General features: G+C 40.5%; 1 protein-coding gene across 7 annotated transcripts in view; it reads right to left on the bottom strand.

Moving 5' to 3' along the window:
* SIM1 (SIM bHLH transcription factor 1) overlaps window positions 1-23,834 on the bottom strand; it is a 69,455-nt gene that overhangs the window by 18,992 nt on the left and 26,629 nt on the right. For all 7 annotated transcript variants that reach the window (XM_046674343.1, XM_046674346.1, XM_046674350.1 and 4 more), the window contains one exon: window positions 10,101-10,269. In XM_046674343.1, the coding sequence (XP_046530299.1) occupies window positions 10,101-10,269 (169 nt within the window). The remainder of the gene's footprint in view (window positions 1-10,100; window positions 10,270-23,834) is intronic.

The raw sequence follows: 23,834 nt of genomic DNA, 5'->3' as shown, positions 1-23,834 counted from the left end.
AAATATTTTGGCCGTTTCTTCCTCCATTTAGAAAATGGTATAAATTGTCAGCTTCTCAAGACCAATTTTTAAGAATGTGTTCACAAGATTTTCACTTGTAATTTTTATGATTTGCTCCACTTATAGTATAACCTATTTATTGTGACATTGTTTTTAATTTTAATCTACAATTTAGTTATTTTTAGCTCAAAGCATATTCTGGTGAGAAATCTTTCATACCTGTAAGTTCCCTGATATATTTCATGAAGTAGAAACATGGGAAGTTTTTTAATATGCCTCAAATGTGGTCTGAAATGTCATAGGCCTTCTCTTAATCCACCCCTGACAGTTACAAAAATGTTCCCCGGATTTGGTTCGCTTATTTTTCTCACAGAATAGTAACCATAGTCGACGTCTCATTAGCTGTCAGGGTGATATGCAGCTGGAGAGGAACCAGCACTCTGGACCAGGGGCCAGGTTTCCTCCATGTAATTCTATAAGGACTCTCCTGTAGGGTTCCATATGGAGAGAGCTGTTCCCAAACCGTGAAATCCACAATCCACAGCCTTTCGTAAATCCAAAGGTAAGTCCTAAAGACTTGCAGGCATTTTCATTGCCCTGAAGATTTTAAACAGGTAATAAACACTAATTGAGCCCCTTATGTCCTGGCATACACAGCTGTGAATGATCAAAACGATCCCAACTTGTGTAGATAATACAGAAATAGCTCTAGCTCACTGGGTAAATCCTGGGTTTCCAGGACCAGTAGCACTAGTTTTAATGGTAATCTTCTTCTACGATGGGCTTTGGGCTTGAGCCAGAACCACTTCCATCCTTTTCACCAATTCTCTGACTCACTCTCTGATTTTTCACATATAAGTAGCAGATTAAATGGGCTTGAATTAGATGGGTACAGGTGGTACCATCTGCTCCAACCCCTTACTGCAGCTTTGTTTGGTCTTCCCGTGGTTTTTTCTGGGTCTGGACAAAGGACAGCCTGCCCAAGCTGTTCTTGGGAGTGTCCTAGACCCTGGCCAGCAGACTGGCAGATATCTTACCATGCTTCTGCATGCTGGAAGAGGAGATCTATCAGATTTGAAATTTTGTGAAAAGAAATTGAAGCCCAAAGGCCCTCTACCTAGTGAATCCATTTCAAATTGGTGTCTGTAAAAGGAAGGATGGATCTACCTTTTCTTCTAAGCCAAGCAGTGAAATAATAATGTAAAATAATGAAGAAAAGTAAAGTAAACTGAAGACAGTAAAAAATGAGAAAAACTAAAATAGCATAAACTATCTATTAAAGAATATACATCAGAACCTTGAGCTTCCAGGAAAATACAGCATTCAGTCCACGATAATATGCTAAAGGGGTTTCCTAAAAATCTGTGAAAGACAGAAGAGTTAAAGAAATCTAGATTTCTTAGATAAAGATATCCAAATCCAAATTTAACTCCAGAAGATTCCCAGTATGAGTAGGTCAAATTCCAAGATCCGTCAAATAAGGCACTGCTCTCTTTAATTTCACTATGTGGTTTTAGTAATATTTGATCGTATAGATTTTGTTCAAATAAATTTCCCTGGATACATTTTGGTGGTGGATTCAGCCATTCGCCTCTTCTCCTCTGTTCAGCTGGGGAGCGGAATCGCAAATTCCAGCCACCACTTCCATGAAGCCAGAAGCAGAGGCTTGCCACTGGATTTAGCACAGCTGCTTCACCCACTGCCCGATTTCTTTTTTGACACTAATTCTCCCCTAGATCCAAACCATCCTACGTTATGGAATAGAGATGTGTTTCACATGAATTATGCCTTATAGCCCGAGATCTGTGGGAATGAGAGGTGGAGCTGCAACCGTGCTTTGGGAGGTGGATAGGATTTAAGAGCCTCAACAGGAAAGGTGTCCTCAGGGAGAGTACACAGCAGCCTCTAGCGAGCAAGCGTGGAGACCTGATGGAAGGGGAGAAGGAGGGGGCAGACAGAGGCAAAGATGCAGTCTGGGCCAGATTGTGGAGACTGGACTTCAAACTACAACCAACAAGGAGCCTCTGCAGATTTTTAAGCAGGGCAGGGGGCAGTGTGGGGGCGGGGAGGGGGGTACATGACAAAAATCGTATTTCAGGAAGCTTACTCTGGCAGAAATGATCAGAGACCAGAGAACAAGGAGGCCAATGAAATAGTCTAATTGTGATGTCCTGTTCTGGAGATCCTGGAACCGGGCAAAGACAATAGGGATGGGGTAGGAAAGGAGCCAAGGGTCAAGAAGCATCATGAAAGAACATGATCCTCACAGGCCTTTTGTGTCCAGAAGATCAAACACCAAACCAAACAAACAGAAAAACAAAATTTTCAGAGACTTTTCCCTTTCTTGTAGAAGAAATCTATCCCTCATAAAGCATAACACACCACTAAAGGCATAGTCCAAAAAAGGCATGTACCTTATTAAAAGGAAAAAAGAGTGATCTAGAAAGTGTCTTCCAATCATGGGAAGTGCGCCCTGGAACTAGGGCTGAGCCCATAAACCAAGACAGGTTCCGGAGATGGAAGACTGAGCCAAATGGCACTTCTTGCCCAGACACGTCAATGTGATTCTTTTGTAATAAAACTCACACATGCAGAAAATATCAGCTGTCACACTCTCCAGGGTTGCACTGGAGATGACAGTGGGGACATGAAGACTAGAAAGCCCCCTTTAGGACCGGATGTTGGTGGTTCTCTGCTCCTAGAGTGTGAGTCAAAGTTTTACTCTTGAAAGAGCCTGTGGATTCTACCACATCTAATTCCTCCCCAGCACCTTGGTGTTTGATTTGTAATGTAGGATTTTGCGTTTGTGAAACCATCCGTAGGTTGTTTTGCATGCATATCTTTTGCCTCTTTTCATAGATCATAAATTCCTTAGTAGCAGAATATTTTCCCTCCTTGGGGGTCTTTATATCTTTAAGGGCATCTAACAAACTATTCCCACACTTTTTCATGTATTTATTTTATTCATTCATTCCATTAACATTTAGTGAGTAAATAAGTGGAAGACACCACACTGGATGCTGGGGCAGTGTGGGACGTGGATATGAAATAGACATGGTTACTACTTTCAAATAGACTATAGTCCAAGAAAGGAGGTATGACATATCTAGAAGGCAGTAGAAGGTGGATTATTCTAAATAGGGGTCCAAAGGAGAAATATAACCCTGTTAAATTTCATGAAAGAGGTTGCATTCAATCCAGGCCTTAGCAGATAGGCAGAATTTTTAAAAATAGAGACAATCAGGCAGAAATAAATGCATGAACACAAGCATGGAGGCAGGAAAGGAGAAGGCATCCAGCAAATAGTGAGCAGAGGGATCTGGCTGGATCACAGGGCTCAGGTAATTTAGGACCCAATTATAGGTGACCTTGAGTGACAGCTAGGGCTGTGGCAGGCATCCAAGCACTGACATGATCAGTGGTCTTTTAAAGTCAGCCAGGGAGCAGGGCAGACTGGAGAGGAAAATTTCCCAACATGAGGAGAAAACTAAGATGCCATTGAGACCCTCCAGAGTGAGGGAGCTCCTAGGACACAGGCAATGGGAGGAGGGTAAATGAGGGGTGAGAGCAGAGGAAAGCACAGCTAGGAGTCTGGTTCTCGAGGGGCACCCAAGGGTGCAGGGCTTTGTTAACTGTCATCCCGTGGCCTCACTGCGAGCCTTGCAAACAGGGACAAATTTGAACCTGCTGATAAGTCTCCATGGCACATGCAGTCTCTAAGCCCAGAGGCCGTTGGTTCTCTCACTGTCAGCCCCCAGCTCCCACCTCCAGATCTCTTCTGGAAGGGCAGGTTGGCCCGCAACACACAACACCACAGCTCCTGCCACAGCCATCACCACATGCCTATCACATTCATGCTACACTGTGTTTAAATTATCTGCTTACATTTTTATCTCCCCTACTGAATCTGTCAGCCCTCTGGGACAGGGACTGTATTCCCAGGACTAAACATATCTCATCGCCCCTCTGCTTCTTTCTCCACCTACACTATCACCTTCATGGGCTCATCCAACAATTCATTCATGCACTCACTCAATATCCTCAAAAGACTTTTGGGTGCCCAGGCAAGGTGGCTATCAAGCGCAACACCTCCTGTCCTCGTGGACCTTAGAGACCCCATTTACCGCCCCTAAATTTTCTTCCTTTCATCTTCTCATTTTTGCTGTCTCATTCCACTTCTCTCATTTATGTCACTTTTTCTCACTTTTTCTTCTGATTGGTCTTTTCTTATTCAATAATGTCCTGCTGCCTTACTTATAAATCTAATGTGACAAAATCTAACCATTTGTTTATTTAAAATTTTGGGGATTTATCATCATCAGATTCTCACTATTGGGAATGCATTGTATGTGGCGTATATCACTATGTATTGTAATATTATAGCAAACATCAGTTAAACAGTATACTTAAGATATCTGCCCATTTGAGTAAACTATTCAGCCAAAAAGTATATGCTCCTGTTTCTAATCCATATACCTAGTTTATCTACCATAAATACCAACCTTATCTTTACCAATATCTTATACTATTGTGCTGCAAAGCAAGGAGAAGGACAAAGAAGTTCCCTATAATGGCTTAAGCAGACTGTACCAGAAACAACCACTTTTGCCTGTCCCCATTGGTGTTTCCCTCCATCTCACTGCCCACTCTATCCATCATATCTTCTAAAACGTCATCTTTCTCTGTGGATTCCTTTATCCCGCACGCCCCCTCAGCAAGTTTGTATGTCCTTTATAGCAAATTTCACTAGCCTATTTCAAATAAGGCACCTGGGTCCCTCCTGAAACCCACAGACTGAGTGAGGATAGAGAAGCAGAGTAGTGACAAGTAAATCTGGGGGGTTGTAAGGAAACTGATCAATGGACAAGTGTGTGACCAGGAAGTGATCCCATAAAGTAAACATAGAGAAAACCTGTTAGTGATCAGTGAAGGACAGGCACCAGCCAACAGCCCCTGGACCCCACTCTCTGCCCCGCGCCCAACCATGTGCCAAGGGAATGAAAAGGCAGAAGCTGCAAACTTGAGGTCCCGTGATCAACCACATCTTACAATTCCTCTCTAAAATGTTGGTCTTGCCTCCCCAGTGAGACCATTGACATGGTTCCTTAAGGACCCACCTTTAGCATTTTAGTGAACATAATAGACATTTAACTAAATGCGAGAGTTAGTAAAAACGAAAGTACAAATCTGTAACAGAGAGGTCTCACCTGATTGAGTTTTCTAAAATAATACTCAGAGGTTCATTTATGAAGACGATCTAGAAAGACCATAAAGATCCATTCTAACAATCTTCTGATATTTCTATGAAAGAGGGAGACTAATCTCAAGTTTATACATGGCTGGAAAATATAAACAAGCCTGTACAGTGTAGGAATTTCTGAGAAGATAATCTCATTTTTTTTTTTGCAAGATGCATTAAAAATTTTTTGTCACTAATGCTCAAGGTTACATGTTTTCATTTCACATATAAAACATGAAATGAAGGGGTCTCTATCCTGGTGGTAAGAAAAGTACTATATGTAAAGGAAAACTATGCTGAGAAGTTTTTGATCCTTCTTTTCTCTCTAACTGAAAACGTCAGCATAGCCAGCACTGGTGTATTTTTGAGGCCAGGAAGAACGTGTGCAGGAAGAGAGTTTCTACCCTCACCAAAAGGAAGCCAGACTGCTGGCAATGAACATTAAGAGGGTTCTGTGGGATTATTTAAGGTAACAGATGTAGAGGAAGACTGCAAGTGGTACAGTGTGTCTGTAGCAAGTGATTAAATACTTTCCCCTTTCAGAAGCGTACACAGTCTAATGCTTGCGCTGTTATTAGGAATTCTATAGCGAGTTGGTTATTACTGACTAGGGACAAAGCAAGAGGAGGGCAGGGTGATGCAATAAAACAGGAGGGCATGCACTGTCTGTAATAAACATGACGACTATAAACATGCCAACATGAGAAGTCTAAAAGGAAACGGGAATCAGGAGGCAATTTATTCATGGTTGACATGACTAAACTATGGCAAGATAACTTCCAACTGTATCTGAGGAACCATGACTAGATCCATAAAAATAAGTGAAGAATATTCTAGCAATCACTACTAGTAATTGTTAGAGATGAGGTCTGAAAAATAAATTCTGTCAACTCATTATTTTTAATTCAACAGAACTACGAAAAAAATAATTGGTGGTTGACATGAATATAAACCCAAAAACAATAAAATACAACTGTCACAAAGGCAAGATTGTTGCTATATGGCAGGCAGCACAGTGGCTGTCTGCAGGATCTTTGGAAATTAACTGTAGTATTTCTTACAACAATTTTTCAAAAACCATTCAAAACAATTCTATTTTGACCTCTCTTGTCCAAAGTAATACATAGAGGTACAAAGGTGATCGAGTCATTCATTAAGTGACTGTAATATAATCAAGTCTAAAATCATTCCCAAGGGCATCTCATACCAGGAGGGGACCTGAAAGTTCACTGACTACTGCAGACAAACTGGGTGGTGGCCGTGAATTATAATTGTGCCTGTCTCACATGTCTAAATACGGATGCCTAAATAAATCCAAAAAGCAGAGTTGCTGTTTGCCATTCATTGGATATCTGTTAGGAATTTCTAGACATGTCTAATAAATAATATTGATAGAATCATTGTCATCATTTAAGTAACTAATAAGAGGCATAAGATGTCTCCCTATGAGCTCAATTTTGCTCTGGAAGCTGCCTCTTGAAAAATCTGATGAGAATTTGCATGCTGAAAATATGTAAAGATGGAAAGAACAAAATAGAAAGATTTTCTCTTTGTTTTTTAGCAAAGAGGCAGAAGTATTTAAAAATTAAATACAACTAAAAGCTTGATCACTCAGGAACTAAAAATGCATTTATTATGCATCGATTAATACATAAAGAGATATTCAGTACAAGTATGTCATTAACTACAAAAAGCTTTAAAATATAGTTTCAGAATAAGTCTATAATGATCAAAATATATCTGTAATGAGAACAGGTGCAAGCAGCCAAGGTTAAAAAGGATCTTATCCATCCTTCCTCTGTAGGGCCTTTGACTTCAGTAAAGAACTTTCGTTCAGATCTTCATAGACTCACACCAGGACTATTAACATGAGTCTCCTAAGTAGCTTGCTTTGCCTCAATGACAGTAATGCTCTCATTTCCTATTGGAAAACCTTTACAGCTGCTCCACAAAACAAACTCTAAACTCCTTGGCCTAGCAGATATTGGCACCAATCAATGTTTCCAAACATATCACCCCTAGTCCTCATCCACAGGAACCTCCCCTCCCCTACTTCACTCCCAGACCCAATTACACTAACAATGCGTTCCTAAATTTCTTCGTAATCTTGATCTTCCCGAAGTGTTCTCTCCCTTCCCTTATGCCCAAATATCTGAATTCTACCCTTAAAACCCAGTCACCCCCAGCACCTTCCGCAGTCATCCAGGCTAGCGTCCCTGCAGCTGACACCACTCATAAAGCCCTTTGTGCACACCATCTCCAAGACACTACTTATTCTAGTATATAACTTACCATTCCAACTGTACTGCAAAACTTAAGGACAATTTTTAGACCACTTCTTTATAACCTAGCACCTTTTACCCAACCCTACTCCCACTCACCACAATGGCCAGCACAGCATCTTTCCCATGCAGGCGCTCAGCTAGCATCTTCTGAGTCAAAGACACATAACAGCAAAGATGTATGAAAATTAAAAGCTAAGTATCCTTAATAATATAAGGACAATTTCAATCAAATAACTCTTTTGAGAAGCTAAATTCTTTTTTTTCCTTAAAATTCTGAGGGTCTAGAATCCAAGATGATGGTACTAAGTTGTTTTCTTCCAGCAGAAATGATGATGAGTTTGCTCTGGATGTCATGCTTTTCAATGTGTCCCCAGAGGACCCTTTGCCCACCCTGTGACAGTTTACTTCTTTTTCCTGTTCCCTTGTCTGTCTACACAAGTGGCTCCTCAAAAGCAAAGACTCTTCTATTTCTGATCTCTATGTATTAGTAGCCCATGTACTAGGAACTCAGTCAATGATTGACCTAGCACCACGATTATCCAAAGTAAATACAATTAAAGAATAACCTTTACTAGGCACATAAATGTTAAGTAAACCTAATTCATGACTGTGCAATTTCAAATAAGACACATGGCCAAAATTCTAAAGACTACATTTATATGAGTATTAACCACAAAAGTGAACACACAAACGTCAAGAGAAATCCTATGTGGACATATCTGTGTATGTGTGCTTGATTTTTATACATCATAGACCATTTCTAGAAGAAAGCACAGTTTTGGAGAGGGAAAATGAGGGAACAGAGGAGGTTTTTCTACTTTCCACTCTTCTGTATTGCTTTTTTTTAAAAAAACTATGGAACGTGTATAACTTCCAAATTAACTCCTCCACACACACACAAGGAGCAGTCTAATGGCAGTTAAAATGTTTTTTATATGCGTAGTCTACCATTAGAGTAAAAAAAGAAAATGCAAATTTTAAATGTTAAAAGCTGAGCATGAAAGAAAACATAGGCTTAGACAGTGAGGCTTTGGAAGTCCAATGAGGAAATTTTGTTTTTGTGGCTTAATTCCTATATTACAATGGACAAACTCCTTAATAGTATTTCCTAATTTAAATTCTTTCATCTATTTGTCCAACACTCCTACATATTTAAGGATAGAATTACCCAGAGGCATAATCCATCCTTCCAAGTAGTAAAAGGAGACAATAAAACTCGTTTTCCGAAGTACAAGATAGTAATAAGAAAAGCTTCTCAGATGTTCAATAAAAAGAAGCAAATTCTCCTCTGCAGTGACTTTAACTAAAACTCTCTTAAGTAAAGTGTTCAGTCCTCAGAACAGAAAGTATCCGCTGAAGACATCTAGGTATCACACAGCTACACCCTCCCTTTCGTCAGAGTAAAGAAGCCCGGTCTTCTGTGGGAGATTTTAAATCACGTGACCTAGCTCTCCTGGGGTCTCTTGGGGGCTGGATCTTCTTATCTTGGTATACCAAGCTGCTAAAATAATTTAGCCAGTAGTAGCTTCTTAGTGGCCAGTAGTTCAATGAATGACATTTCCTCAAATAATATACACTTGTAGAAATCAACAGAATACTATAGCTCTAAGTAAGGAAATAATAGTCTCTGTACCCACTAGATCGCCATTTTTACTTTGAAAAATATATTAAAAACATAAATGATAAAGACAGCCTTAATGAAATGACTTCGAATCTAGTTTGGTTTTATACCAGCCCAGAAATCATCTCCTGAGTTACTCTGATAAGCTGCAGGAAGTTTGATGTGGTGTCCTTAAAGAAAAGGATGGAGGTGAGGTGGTCCCAGGATACTGGGAGTGGGGGATCCCCAGTTCTGTCCCACTTCCTTCAGACCAGGAGAGAGTTGTGCACACACATTGACACAGTGTAGTTTCTATAGCTCAGTGACTAATGAGAAAAATAATTTTTTCCTTCTGAGAATCAGGACTCATCATTGTACCTTGCAGTGTTTCTGGAATACCTCCTCTGGGTCTCATCAACTCACCACCTTGCAAAGATGAGAAAAGCGTCGCTTTTTCTCCCACTCCTGCCATCTGGAAGACCTTCTCTATTTCATTTCTCTGCATAAATAGTCCATCTGTGCTCAAGTCTCAGGATAAAATGCATCCTTGATCCTTTGCCTCCACCTCTTAATTCCCTTCTACTTCAGGTCCTGTCCTAAAATTCAAGTTTTCTACGTCGAGCTCTTGTTGTCCATCTTTTGCTATGCTGGCTACATCTTTCTGGTTTATCATTGTGAGGAAAAAATTTAGAATCAATCTCTCTGAAATAACCAAGTTATGGTTCTGACTGTGACTGAGACGCAGGACCTTCATATAAAAGCAATAAGCCACAAGATCACTTCAGATTTTTACCAGCGCAGTTATTTTAAAGGCATAAGAGGAGGAAGAAGATAGTTTTAGAAAGCTTTCCAGATTTATAGAAGTTTTAAATTTATTAAAACCAGATAATTAACTCCAAACAGTTTTAGTACTTCCTCAACTGTGAGACCAAATTAAGCCACAAAAAAGAAAGTTGAGAAAGGGCCATGCGCCTACCTGAGGGTACGGGGAGGGCCTGGATTTCGGCTTTGAGCTGCAGAGCTTGGACTTGGCCCCCTTCCGGTTGTCAGTCATGGTAGGAGTGGAGCTGCTGGCGTAGGAGAAGGCTGGTTTGGAGGCTGAGATCTGATCCAGAGAGAGCTGCAGCCCTTTGTATTCCGTGTCCCTGCAGGGCAGGAGGACACAGACCTTAATCAGCCACCACAGGAAATGGACTCATATGTTCTCTCGCCAGGAATGACAGCAATCCATATTTGAAAAGGAAGCAAGCGAAAGTTAGCCATATAACTGGTTCCCACAGTCGCCTGAATTATTTTAGAAATGCCTAGCATTTAACTAAAGTGTGTGAATGCAGCTGCCACATATAGCACAGCCAAATTATATGATATGCTCATGAAAATGTCTCAATTAAAAAACACATTTTTCATTAGTTTTATAAGTAGAAAATAAAATTATGGAATACAACTTCTCTGAGCTTTTGTGTCCTCACTGGTAAGATATGGATTATAAAACCTACTCTAAAGATTTCCTGTATGGGGTGAACTCAGCAGACAACTGGCCCTCTGATGCTATCTGATTACTGGCGAGAAGAATGTCTTCTATCAGCTGTTTCAAGATCGATCATTCTGGTAAACATTCCAAATGTTTTTATAGCTAGCAAACTAGTGTAACCAGGCTTATAAGTGGTTAAAAATCCCTTTCAGCAGGCTAACTAATTTAGTTACTTTAAAGTACATTTTATCACCAGTTCTCTCCATTCCTTTATTCATAAGTATATATGTATATACAAGCTATGTGCTATGTGGAGATGAAAGGATAAATAAGACACTTGGAGCCTCTGCCCTGTGAAGATGACAATCTAATTGGGAGATGAAACAGTAAATTAATAAACAAGCAGAATAACTGCAGGCTTTGATTTGAATGGGATCAGGGGTATATCTTAGAGAACTCATTACTTAAAGATATTGCTTGAGGTATTTAGGGGCTAAAGATGACAGCCTTCCCATAGCCCACCTCACTCACTTCCAGGCAGCAGGGGATCTGCTCCGACTCCTCCCTTTTCATAAGACAATATCCACCCTTCCCACTGGCAACCAAAATAAAATGTTTCAGAGTCTTCTCTATGAGGACACGTGGGAGAATTTTCTCTCAGGTTCCAGAACTAGCTGGGCTGCTCCTGAGTAACTGATTTATTCTTATCTCACAAATACTGTGAATCATATAATTCACCATGTTTCCCTCTTTGCACCAGAAGTCAAAAAGGCCCAAGTCCCCATTCCGGTTTGCAACCATCTCTAGCAAGTGTACAAGTAGCAAGTACAAGGCAGGCATTTTGTACAACAAACTCCACTGGCTTCCTAAATTTTTCTTATCTTATTTTAACTTTTCTCTACTGGGTTCATCTTCTTTAAAAATGCATATGCATTTTTTTAATATTCTTTGGATTAAGACAGGTATAGGAAGTGTAATAAATGAATAACATTATATATGTAAAAGTGACTGGCAGATTTCCATGGATCTCCATTTTCTATGGATAAATATTCATTTATCTTCTTTTCTTTTCCCTATTGGTTCTCTACAGAGAGATCAGGCAAAAGCGAAACTATAATTCAGTCAAGGAGTCCTTCAAGTGACTAGGAATAGAAACCAGCTAACACAGGTCCAATAATATCACCTACACAAACTACAGTGTAGTGATCCATGTCAGCGCATTACAATGGCTCCGTATCAAATAGTCCATCTGCTCAGTGCAAATGAAAAAAACCCAAAATTCTCCTACGGGAGCAACAAAAACTTAGAAGGTGGGCAGGCGATTTGTCCTTCAAGCTGGGGAAGTCTGGTCACCCTACTGGTCTGCTTCACTGCTCTAACCAACTCTTTCTGAGGATAACACACAACATGGACTCTAAGCCCTTCCAGGTGAGAAATTCAATGCCCTCCAAAGTGTGACTCCCACCTATTCTTCTGACAATATCTCAAAATCTTCCTTCACCAGCCCCACTTCATCCAAAATAGTTCTCTCCAAAATGACCTTAGACTTTCCCGACTCTCTCCCTCCTCCCACACATACCTATAAAACTCCTCTTATAAAGAACTATCTGAATCCCACTCACCTCCGTGGAGCCCTCCCTGACTGATAACCCACTAATTCCTTCAATACATGTTGACTGAGTGTCTCCATGTGGACTCTGCTCCAGGGGCCGGGGAGACAGCAAAGAACAGAAGGCCACGTCTCACCCTCATGAAGAAGGCACCAGGGCCAGTTCCTAAGGTAAGTGGAAGGGACCAGAAACTATCTTTTTCCTCCTCTAAGCTTATTTTTCAAGTGATCACATCTTACCATTCCCAGAGGATTCTAAGTTCCCAGAGGACAAGAGTCAAGAGATATTTTGTTGTATTCCAATGGCCATTTGCACAGTATTTCACATAGATGGAAGAGGAAGAAGATAAGGATACAACCAAGAAAGGATTGTTTTCCCCAGTTGCAACCCAACAGCCTTTCTCTGTGGGGAAAGATCCCCATGGGATGGGAGTCTCCTGACCCAACTTCCCTGAGATTGCCTGTGTGCAACAGTGGGCCAGGCAAGCTGGGCTCTGACAGGAAGTGGAGCCCCCACCTTTGGGCATTGGTTGTGTCAGGTCTACTTCTGTCCACTGAGCAGCAGAGTATCCATTCAGTCTCTGCCTGACAGGACCTAGATTGACAGCAAAAATCACGCACCCCCGAAAATAACCCCAAATAACTTTGCAAACTCATTCCTAATGTAACTTTTCAGCCCAGGAACTTCGTGGCTACAAGCAGGGAGTGAACAAGGATTCATTTTTCTCTTGTACACTTTCAGACCCCCAAAGTATGTATCTCAACTATTGAACAAGTCTTTGCAAAGTTTTTGCTTAGCCTCCAATAACAGAAATACTCCAAATTAAATAGGCCTAAATAAAATTTTAAAATCAAGAAATGGTTTGAAATTCTCCATCTTCACATGAACACTCTAATAAATGTAAGAGAAGTTACACAATACTTTTGATACATTAGTAAAAATTTTAATGTTTTGGTGCACATCAAAAAATACAAAAAGAAGGGGCTGGCCCAGTGGTGTAGTGGTTAGGTTAGCATGTGCCACTTCCATAGCCCAGGGTTCGCAGGTTCAGATCCTGGGCACGGACCTGCACACTGCTCATCAAGCCATGCTGTGGTGGCGTCCCACATACAAAAGTGGAGGAAGATTGGCACTGATGTTAGCTCAGGGTCAATCTTCCTCACACACAAAAAAATAATAATAATAATTCACCAAAATTCAGCAGAAGACCATGAAGTCACGTAGATCAGGGTTGGAGCCACTTAGTGTGTGACAACCCCTCTAGAGATCAATTTCCTCTTTATAATTCATAGAGACCTAGTGAGGGTTAGATGAAATATTATATGAAAAACTCTTAGCACAGTGCCTAGAACACTAAATGCTCAATAAACAGTAAGTATGATTTCTTAACATCCACACTCTGTGGCACTTTTTGGCATCCGATTTCCCCAGCTTAATAGTCTCACTTTGGTAAGAATTATAATACATTTCATTACAAACCCCTCCCTACGTGGTACTCATTTTCGTTTGCTCTGTTGCTTTTGAGCCTCTCATCTCTACTGTAGCATGGCCAAAATCCTTACTGCCGTCAGTTATTTATTGCCAAGTCAGCAAACGGGGACCTTTGAGCAACAGAGACCGGCCACTCTGAGAGGAGTTCAGCCTTCCTATTTCTCTGTCCAAAACTCTGACAGCTCAAAAGACGTGTTAGGATGAAAAGCACAGTAAAAAAAACAATACCCAAAGACATTTCAAGTGTGGTTGATGTGCTGCCAAGAGCAGCTCTGAATGGCGGAATCACTGAGAACAAAGCATTTGTTTTACTTTTAGAATTCTATTAAATTGAGTATTTCATTTGTAGAGATTAAAGGGCTAGCTGCTGATGGGAATCACATTACAAGTTCCATTTTCCTCCTCCAAACTCAGACACAAAGAAGAGTCTGGCCCTACTGCCCACCCTTCCCCGCACTGAGGCACGTTTTGGGATCACACGCGTCCTCAAAGTTAGGTGTAGGCATAGCAAAGCCATTCAGTGCTTCCCCATGGAGCGGGACAAAATAAAATACTTGGGCGCACAGAACTTAGACTCTAAAAAGAATGTGGGGAGGAATTTGACTTAGCTGACTTTAGCAAAGGAGGACATAGCCCTGCTGTACTTATACGCTTTCTTGAAAAGTGCCGTATAGACCATATCAGTGACTCCATGAGTAATCCTCTCAAGAACAGCTCACGCTGTTCTCCCAGAACAGCATATGATCAGCAAGAGGAAGGGTAGCATATGTTACTGGGCATATTTTTCAAAATAGCTATTGATACCAATTTACATTTGGATTTTTTCTCCCTTTAAGGACTTGTAGCAGAGCTGCAGACATCCTCAGCTACCTCGGCTCTGAAAGCAACGTGAAATGGGTAATTTGCAATCACTAGGACATGCAGCTTGTCAATCTCACTCATATTTGCACAGACCAAAGTAATCCTCTTATTCCATTATGGACAGTCAGAAATCATTCAATTTGCAGAATTAACCGTCTGAGTCTACTCTAAATTTTATAATAGCCATGTACATATTCGGAATTACTCAAATTTCAATAGAATAAAAGGGGGCATTTTTGCATCATTGGCCTTCTCAGTCTTCCCTGAAACAATACACCATACACACTCATGAGGTAAATGCCAACTTGCCGTGTGGGAGCTCAGGTGACACCCTTGCAAAGCAAACAGAAGGTGTTTTGACTGCTAAAAAGTACTGTCAGCTTCAGAGAAATGCATCAATATCATTTCAACTGGGAGACCAGCCTCCATGATGCCAAAGGCAGCTCCAACATATTTACAGCCTTCCAGTGAGTTAGAATGAGTGTAGAGAGAAGCAATCAATAGTATCTTATCAGTTTATGTTGAGTGAAGATTCTCTGCAAGAATTTTCATCTTCAACTCCACCACACCCTATCCACTTCCATTATGGACAACTGAATTTTTGCTTTTGTCATGTCCCTTTTGGAGTTGGCCATTCTGGAGCTTTTTTGTTGACTTCACACTATGTGGCAATTCTTCAAAGATGTTGCCAGATTTCCCAATTGAGCTTTTTTTTAAACAGCTGAAGGTGATCAAATTACCTAGGAAAACGTGGAAACAAAGACATACAATTGATTTGCCTCCAAAGGCGCTGACTGAAATAAGCAGAGGATTGCATTAAACCGTGATCGGATTAAGTGGGAATGACTGCACCTTATACTAAACTTTTTAATTGGATTCTAGAGTCACTGTTACACGAAGTGCATGACCTTCTTTATATTCTGGCAGAGTTACTGCCTGGCCACTGAGTAAACCTCCGCAGCAGAGAGACCTACTTTGTGTTTCATTTTCAGGCTCCCATGGAGCCCAGCAGAGATAGCTGATAAGGAGGATTCCATACTGTGAGGGGCTCACAGATGAAGACAATCTGCTGGGAAATTAGGCTAAGGCACCCTTGGAAATGTAATAGTTTCATACTAATAAGTGGATTTGTGTTTGCTCCTTGTGGCTTTCTCCATTTGATTTGGCGATTTTAGTAGTTCCCCCAAAGTCTGTGGTTTTGTATAAACATTGCCTCTGCCTAGAAACATCTTTCTCCTGCATTTTGTAGGTTTCATCTAACAGGCTATGAAGTGGATGGCACCATAAGGGTAAGGGATGGCTTAGGCACAGAGTTTATTATCACATTGTGATTTCAAGAAGGAAAGACAGCAGTATAAACAACAGGCAAACAATAACAACCAAAAAATGAGTCGAAAACCCTAATGTGTCGGTAAGATATGGCAAAGTCAACCATCCTCACAACAGGGATTGTGAATACCTTTGAACCAACCCATGACACAAGCTGAAATATAGCTAAATCCAGACCTGCCACCACACCACTTCTGAATTTATTTCCTTACCGCCATGGACCGCAGTGATTTCTCCCTGCTCCCTCCTCTGAGCTCCTATACACTTCACCGCCACTCCCACTCATCTGGCACTCCTAGTTCTGTCCCACAGTCTGGTGAATGGCATTTCTGACAACAACCTCCTAAATCCCTTCTCTTATAACAATCTCTATTTACTGTCTAGCACAAGATCTTACAGAGAACAGATGCTCACTTGCAAGTGATTAACAAAACAATTCCCATTGCAATAATCTTTCATTCATCTCGAATCCAAATGACCAAAAATTCAAAAAACTGGCAAACCTTTCTACATAAATGAAAGAAAACTGCTAAGTAAGCAAGTTTATGTGAGTTTTTAAATTCCCGTATTTCAATTAACAATGGTCATTCTGAAATTCTGTGAGATTCCAAATCAAAGAAATAAATTATACATTGTTGTTTTAGTGTCATGTACGTTAATACAACGCACTTATTTTTTTGTCAAGTGATAATTCAGGCATGGCATATGTGATATTTAGGCAAACTAGAATAATAAATTCATTTCACCCTCAATCATTTATTTGGAACTATTGCAATCATATTGAAGGAGGGAGGAGGAATAATGCTTTAAACCCCCAGAGAAATAACTTCTATGAATCAATAACAAATACAATATCTGTGCAATAGAAAAATAAGAAAAGGATGTAAATGATGCACAAATTGCTGAGAAACAACTTTTTTTAAAGGTTTAGCCTCACTGGTAACAACCTATATGAATTAAGGCAGCTGTCAGATGTCATTTTTGCCTTGAAATTGGCAAAGATTTTTTAAATGACAATATATCCCAATGAAGATAAGGTGAAATAAATGGGCATTCTTACTTCTGGTAAGACGGTAAACTGGCAGCGTTTATCAAGCATCTTAAGAATGTTCAAACCTTAAATCCAGTAATGCCACTTCTAGGAATATATCTTATGAAAATAATCAAAGACAAGTATCAAAAGTCTATATACAAGAGTGCTTATCCACAGAACTTCTTATATTTAATTGTAAATAATCAAATAAGAACCAATGATAGAAGCATTACTTAATTATGGTATACCCATGTGAAAAAATATCACACAGTCATTAAATTGTGTGACTAATGACATGAAAAATGCTACTGATAAAGTGAAAACTTACCACTTTTTAAATTAACATGTACTGCATATTCATGTACATGTACTGGGAGGCAAAAAACTAAACTGTCAACAGTGGATATCTGGAAAATAGGTTAAAGATGTTCTATATCTTTGCTGTACCTCTCTGCATTATCTTAATTTTTTCTCTAATAAACATGTATTTCTTTTATATTCAGAAAAGTTTTTAGTCTTTAAAAATCACTAATTGAGGCAAATTTCAGGTACGCCCACTTCATATTGAAATTGTTCCTAAATTTCTTTTCTTTATATTTCCAGAGTTTCTTCTCTGTGAATAATATTAAATTACAAAAGAGAAGGCACTACTAAACTTCTTTTCCCATAGGTTCTACTTCTCAGGCACGTCATTTATAATTTTTAAATATCCAAATGTCCATATGCTCTCAGTGCCTCTTCATTTCTCTTACTCTCTGATCTATTTTCCACCTTTCCTACCTTACAGAATTATCCATCTCTGCAAGCTTTCCTGTAAACTGTGTTTCCTTCTTCAAGAACGGAACTTAAATGATTACTTCTAACTGCAAAGAAGAAACTCTTGCCATACAGTTTGTTAAAACAATTTAGTTTCACGTGAGTTATAGATGGCATATTTGTTATTGTTTAAACAGAGTAAACCCTACTTTGGGGCCACATTTCTTGTTCTGAGGAACTTCACTTTTTATGCTCAGAAATTCATTCTATACCTAGCTACTAAAGTTTTAGGTGTATTTGTGAACACTTCAGGTCTAAGTTCCAAATTCTATCACTCTTTTGGTTTTTCTGTTTCTCATATTCTTGAGGCTGTGGGGAGTGGGGATGCTGGTGTTTAAAGGATAGATCTGAACAAATTGAAGAAAAGTGTGCTGCCTCTTTCATCAAAGGCATAAATTAAACACTGTCAGTCTCCTCTGCCATAATCAGAACCCCTAATTTTAGCCCACTTCTGGGAGGAAAAAAAAAGCCAAATATAGAAAAAGAAAAAGTGATACTCATCTCAACCAAATTTTTTCTACTTCTTAAAATTTTCAAGAAATGGAAAATAAAATGCACACATGTTAGTCTGGCCCCTTTTCCATCTCCTTCCGTTCTTTCCCACTTCCCCACCCTGGACATCCATCCCCCTTGCCTTCATTGTCATTTATAAAGCTGATATTTTTCAAACATGTGTTCCCTTTAGAACCCTTCCAATACCTAAGATAACAAAGTCATGGAGGAACGCATCACCTCCCACCCTATATGTAGTTGAAACTTTGTTCCCACAGAAACAGCTTTCCCATCTAGTTCTTCTGACCCTTACAAAGCCAATTCCTAAACCCTAAAAATATCCTCTGCCAGAGAAGGTGAAAGAAGCACACCTCCTATTTTAACTCCACAAACTCCAGGAACAGAAGAGATACCGGTAATCTTAAGAAATAATCTTCCTACAGCACTGAGAAATCTGAACCCCATACTCAAGGCCATGGGGTCTCCAAATTCCACACAGAGCCTCACGTGGGGAGAGCCCAAAAAGGCCAAATCTCATGCACTGTTGGAAGCTCTGCCTTTTCTGCACAACCACAAGGCACTGGCATTTCTGCAGATAACAGAAAAATAGAACCTCAGACTTGGAACTCCAGAGGAAAAGGGGCAGCAAAAGTGATGGCATGATGTGATGTTTTCAAATGCACAAATCTTCATTTGTTTAACTTAAATATTTTGAGATATGTCCTACAGCATTTATTCTTGATTAAACCTCTTCTGGATAGTTAATCATTAACGGTTTCTTTGCAGTTGCTGTGCAAACAATTCGTTCATACCTATGACATATCAAATCTCACAGACATGTTCTTTAATTGGATTAATTTATTTCTAATCTCCTTAAGCCCTTACTACTGTAATGCTTGACTAAATATACATTAAACTCTATTATTTAAATGACTAAAATAAATTCGAGCTGTATTTTATGAACAAAAATTCACAACTCAACAAATGTTCTGCCACTATTGTTATTATTGTTATTACCATTATGTGCTTCAGTATTCAGATATTATTTTTAAATGCCTGGTAGATAAATTGTGTTTAAACAAAATACGTTCTGAATTGTTGCTAGAGATTTTGGATTGCCCGCTAAAATATCAAAATTTTCATTGTCTCTATATTTGGAGTCAGAGAGTTTGTATAATACTCTACAGGATATATAGTTATCAACAGAGTCCATTACCAAAGGCAGAATAGGCAGCTGCCTGCTTTTATGATTTGGAGGGCTTAAGAAGTTTCCAGGGCCCCCACAAAGATGTCTCAGTAATGGTCTACTGATATTTAAAACCTAGCATTAGATATTTATTTCTTTGCCTTTAGACAGATGGCCCAGAAAGGGATAAGAGAGTAACCTCATCTGTTATCTTTCATTGATTCCATTTAGCAGCTCCTTTCCCTAGAGCTACATTCTCGAACTTCAGCCAGCGTCGGGAGCACCTGAAGAGTTTATTAAAACACAGCTTGGGGCTCCACCCCTTAGAGTTTCCCATTTGTAGGTCTAGGGTGGAGCCCGACAATTCCCATTTTTAACAAGTTCCTGGATAGTACTGATGCTGCCGGTCAGGAAATCAGACTCTGAGAACTAGAGCAGTTGTCATCTGGGATGAAAAAAACTAAAGGAGTCAGGTGAAAAGGGACCAAAGAGAAGATGGAGAACCACTGAAAAGGGAGGGAACAACTCAAGCTTCACACTTTCCCGGTGGCCTAACCTCACTGCCTATCTTACACCAAACTACTCCCGGACTGCTTGCTTCCTCTCGGCCTCCTTTTGGGGACCTTATGTTCCCAAAGACCCCATAACACTGGAGAGCCACAGGGCTCGGTATTGAGGCTGCTTCTCTTCTCTATCTATACCCACACTAGTGATCTCATCCACTCTGCTGGTTTTAATGCCATCCTCTGATGACCCCCAATCTCCAGCCCAGACCTTCCCACTCCACAGACACCCAACCCCAACTGCCTACCTGATATTCCCCCTCTGATGAATGTCAGCATCACCAACTAACCATGCCCACACATAACCTTTGACTGCTGCCTCTGCCTACAAATCCACTCCTTCCTGCTATTCACCCAAGTTGCTCAGGCTAAAAATCTATGTGCTGCTCTTGACTCCTCCCATTTTTTCACAACCTACATCAATTTATCTGCAAACCCCATTGGTCTACCTTCAAAATATGTCTTGAATCTGATGCTTTACCACTACTTCCTTCTTTCAAACCATCATCTTCCCTCACATAGGCAATTAAAATCATTTCCCAACTGGTCTCCTTGCCTCTACCCTCCATTCTCCCCAAAGCCTATTCTTGGCACCCACTAGAATGATCTTTTCATAGCTTAAATTAGCTCATGCCATGCCTTTGCTCAGAACTCTCCAATGGCTTCCCAAGGACTTCTAGACCCCTGATCTGATGCTGCCTCTTCTAGCATCATCTCTTTCTGCTCTTCCCCTCCTTTTCTCTGCTCCAGCCACAGTGACCTTCTCCATTCATCAATTTGCCAGGCTGGTTTACACCTCAGGGCCTTTGCACTTGCTTCCTTTGCTAGGAAAGCTGTCCTTGCGAGTCTCAGTATGGCTGCCTCCCTCCATTCGGGAGTCTTCAGAGAGGCCTTCCCTGAACACTCCCATCTCTTCGTCCTGCGTAATTTTTTCCTTTTCATTTCTTAACATTATATGACATATTCATTAGTTTATAAGCACTGTTTCTTCCTATTAAAATTTACATTCCATGAGGGTAGGGACCTTGTCTGTCTTAGTCGCACCATGGTGCTACCACAGAGCCTGGCACTGGGGAAATACTTGCTGACTGAATGCAAGAACCATCCCCAGATTGCCATAGAGTGGACTACACTCTACCACATTGCTTACCATCCACTTAATTATAGCAACAGAAATTAAGCTGATACTAATGATAGAAATTTGTTTCTAATGAAGGTCCTATTGAGTCAACTGAGAAGAGTAACAAATAGAAGGGAGATTATAATGTAAAATGCCATGGAGCATCTCTAAATATTTTCCCCTGGTTTTCAATTAGCCCTCACAATAAAATGCTCCCCTGCACTTTGCTATTTCTCTAACTGCTCTAATTACAGGAATGAAATTGATACCCACTCTGCCCTCCTCTTTGTGGGCTCCATCCTTCCAGCATTCCTGAGCTGTAACCCTGCAGGGGTCCATTACCCAAACCCAGCACAACAAATACTTCCCTTTGCCAGGACTATAGTAAGATTTCCACAGCTAATAGAAATGCTGTGACTTCCAACACTATTAGACTCTTAACAGCTTATAAAAATTAAAATGAAAAGCCTCGTGTTGCATTTGGTTAGTTCTGAAAAAAAAAAGCTGCTTTTTCCTGTTGTATATTTGGATACCAATATCAATTAGTGGGAGTGTTGAAAGAAGCAAATCTCATGGGTTCGTCCCTTTAGCCACCAGAACACATTATAGTCATCACAAGCACAGAGAGTGAAATGAATGACTGAAGAGCAGCAGCAAGCCACAAACTCCTAAAAATGCTCAGAACCAAGGATTCTATTTCTGCAATGGTTTTCAGTAGGAAGAGGTGAGAGGGAGCTCATCCTCAGATTGCATTACCGGAGAATGTTGCTATTCTCAGAGAGATGTAAAAAGTGGCAAGGGGCTTGGGTTTAAAAGTACAAACACAGAGAGAATCCCACCTTAATGGGCACCATTATGACATCCAGTTCAATATAATGAGCCTATTTCTACGGTCAGGCCAGCAGCCCACATTAGCACGGCTTTACTGATGTGGATACAACAAATTCTGTTTGAACAAGAAATCCCCAGGAAAAGAAAAAGATCCTTTCACAGGCTCTATCTATTTAGCAATCAATCGAAGGAAAAATATCCTTCTAGTAAAGACAGCAGCTCCCATTTGAATCCTGGTAAAATGTTAGATGTTCTAAACAAAATAATGTTGTATGGGTGAGCTTATAGATTGCTGTTTTGTGAAAATGTCATAACCGTTGATGCTTAAACTGGCAAAGAGGAGACGGAGCTGGGCTGAGGGGGTGACCACACTGCGTGGCAGCGGCCTAGGTTCTGAGTACACCCGAACAGGGAAGCAGTTGAGTCACTGTGTGGAGAGCTCATACTGAACAAGAAAGCAAACTATTCAGAGACCTTTGCAAAATCTCTGCAAAGGTCCTAGTACTTCCTAAATATTAAGAGGAGCCATGTGAAACTGCCAATATTGGACTGTTTTAATGTACAATTAATTTCATAGTGTTCACCCTCGTACAACATTACTGACTTTAAGAGAACATGACAAAGAGGAAATCAGATGGGCACTAGACTCCTGGACTTGAATTGGTATGCCCACTCATTAGCTGTGTTATATTGACTAAGTCACTTAGCCTCTCTGAGCCTCTGGCACAAAGCAGTAGCCCCTCAAATGTGAATCCTTCGTACTCCCCAACCATTCTAAGTATGGCAATAAACTGAGCTCCTTTCTACCCCGCCTTCAGCGTGGAGCTGACAGTCGTGTTCCAGTCTCTCCAGGGCAAGGCAGCCATGCCTGGGAATTACCCCTTACAAAAGAAAGGAGAAACACTCAAAAAACCTAAAATCATTAGCAGTAATTTAAAAAAATGTAATAAATCTACAAAGACTGTTTTGAATCTAAAGCGATTCTTCAATTTAAAAATTCACTGAGATCATAATTCTATCAGAAGTCAACCCCAAAAGTGTTCAAAAATCCCAATTAAAGCAGAGAAAAATCAGCTCAACATCATTCGCACACAACTGCTCTCTCTCTGGCTGGCGTACTGAGATACACAGGGCCCATCTGGGCAGCATCCTCCTGAGAGTTGAAGTTGGACGACTCAACCTGCAGCCAGTTGCTTTGCTGCCAGTCATGATCTCCCTCACCACACACACACACACACACACACACCCCTCTCCAGAGGCCCAGCTCCGCCCACTGCCTCCACCCCCTCCCCAGCATCTCACTAGAAGCATCTGACCACACCTGCAAGCTTATTCTCCAGGGGTGATGGGAACAGTGCCAAGGCCCTTCCACGCTCTTCTTTCTAACTGAGATGGAAGCGCTTGCCTGCAGGAAGGAATCTCAGTCACCAGAAAGCCCTTGGGGAAATCAAGCTGGGATACAGCGTGGACTTGTGCTTGCTTCTTTTTCTTGTAGATACTGTCTTATTCGTTTTGACATCCCCAGAACTTGGCATGGTGCCTGATACAGGATAGGTGCTCAATAAATCACTTATGAACCTCTAAAACCTACTAGTCCTAACCTACTGAAGGAGGATCTAACAAGCCTTTCCAGATGTATCAGAATGATTGGTGGTTTCTCCTTCCGGGGCAGCTCTCTGCCTTCCTAAGACTCATGCTTTCCCTCCTTCAGCCCAGAGACTCACAGACACTGATGTCGTGTTTATTGGTAGGGCAAAAATTATTTTATTCAATTTCACTTAAATAACCACCCTAATAATTCACATTTACTAGGTGTTTCTTTGTGTCAGGCACAGTACCAAGAACCTCACAAATTATCTCATTTAATGTTCACAACGACTCCGTAAAGTAGATATTATCATTACCTG

This window comes from Equus quagga, chromosome 11, assembly GCF_021613505.1.
Source record: "Equus quagga isolate Etosha38 chromosome 11, UCLA_HA_Equagga_1.0, whole genome shotgun sequence".
In the NCBI taxonomy this organism is placed as follows: Eukaryota; Metazoa; Chordata; class Mammalia; order Perissodactyla; family Equidae; genus Equus; species Equus quagga.
The sequence above is the reverse complement of the archived record's forward strand: the minus strand, read 5'-3'. Positions and strand labels throughout refer to the sequence as shown.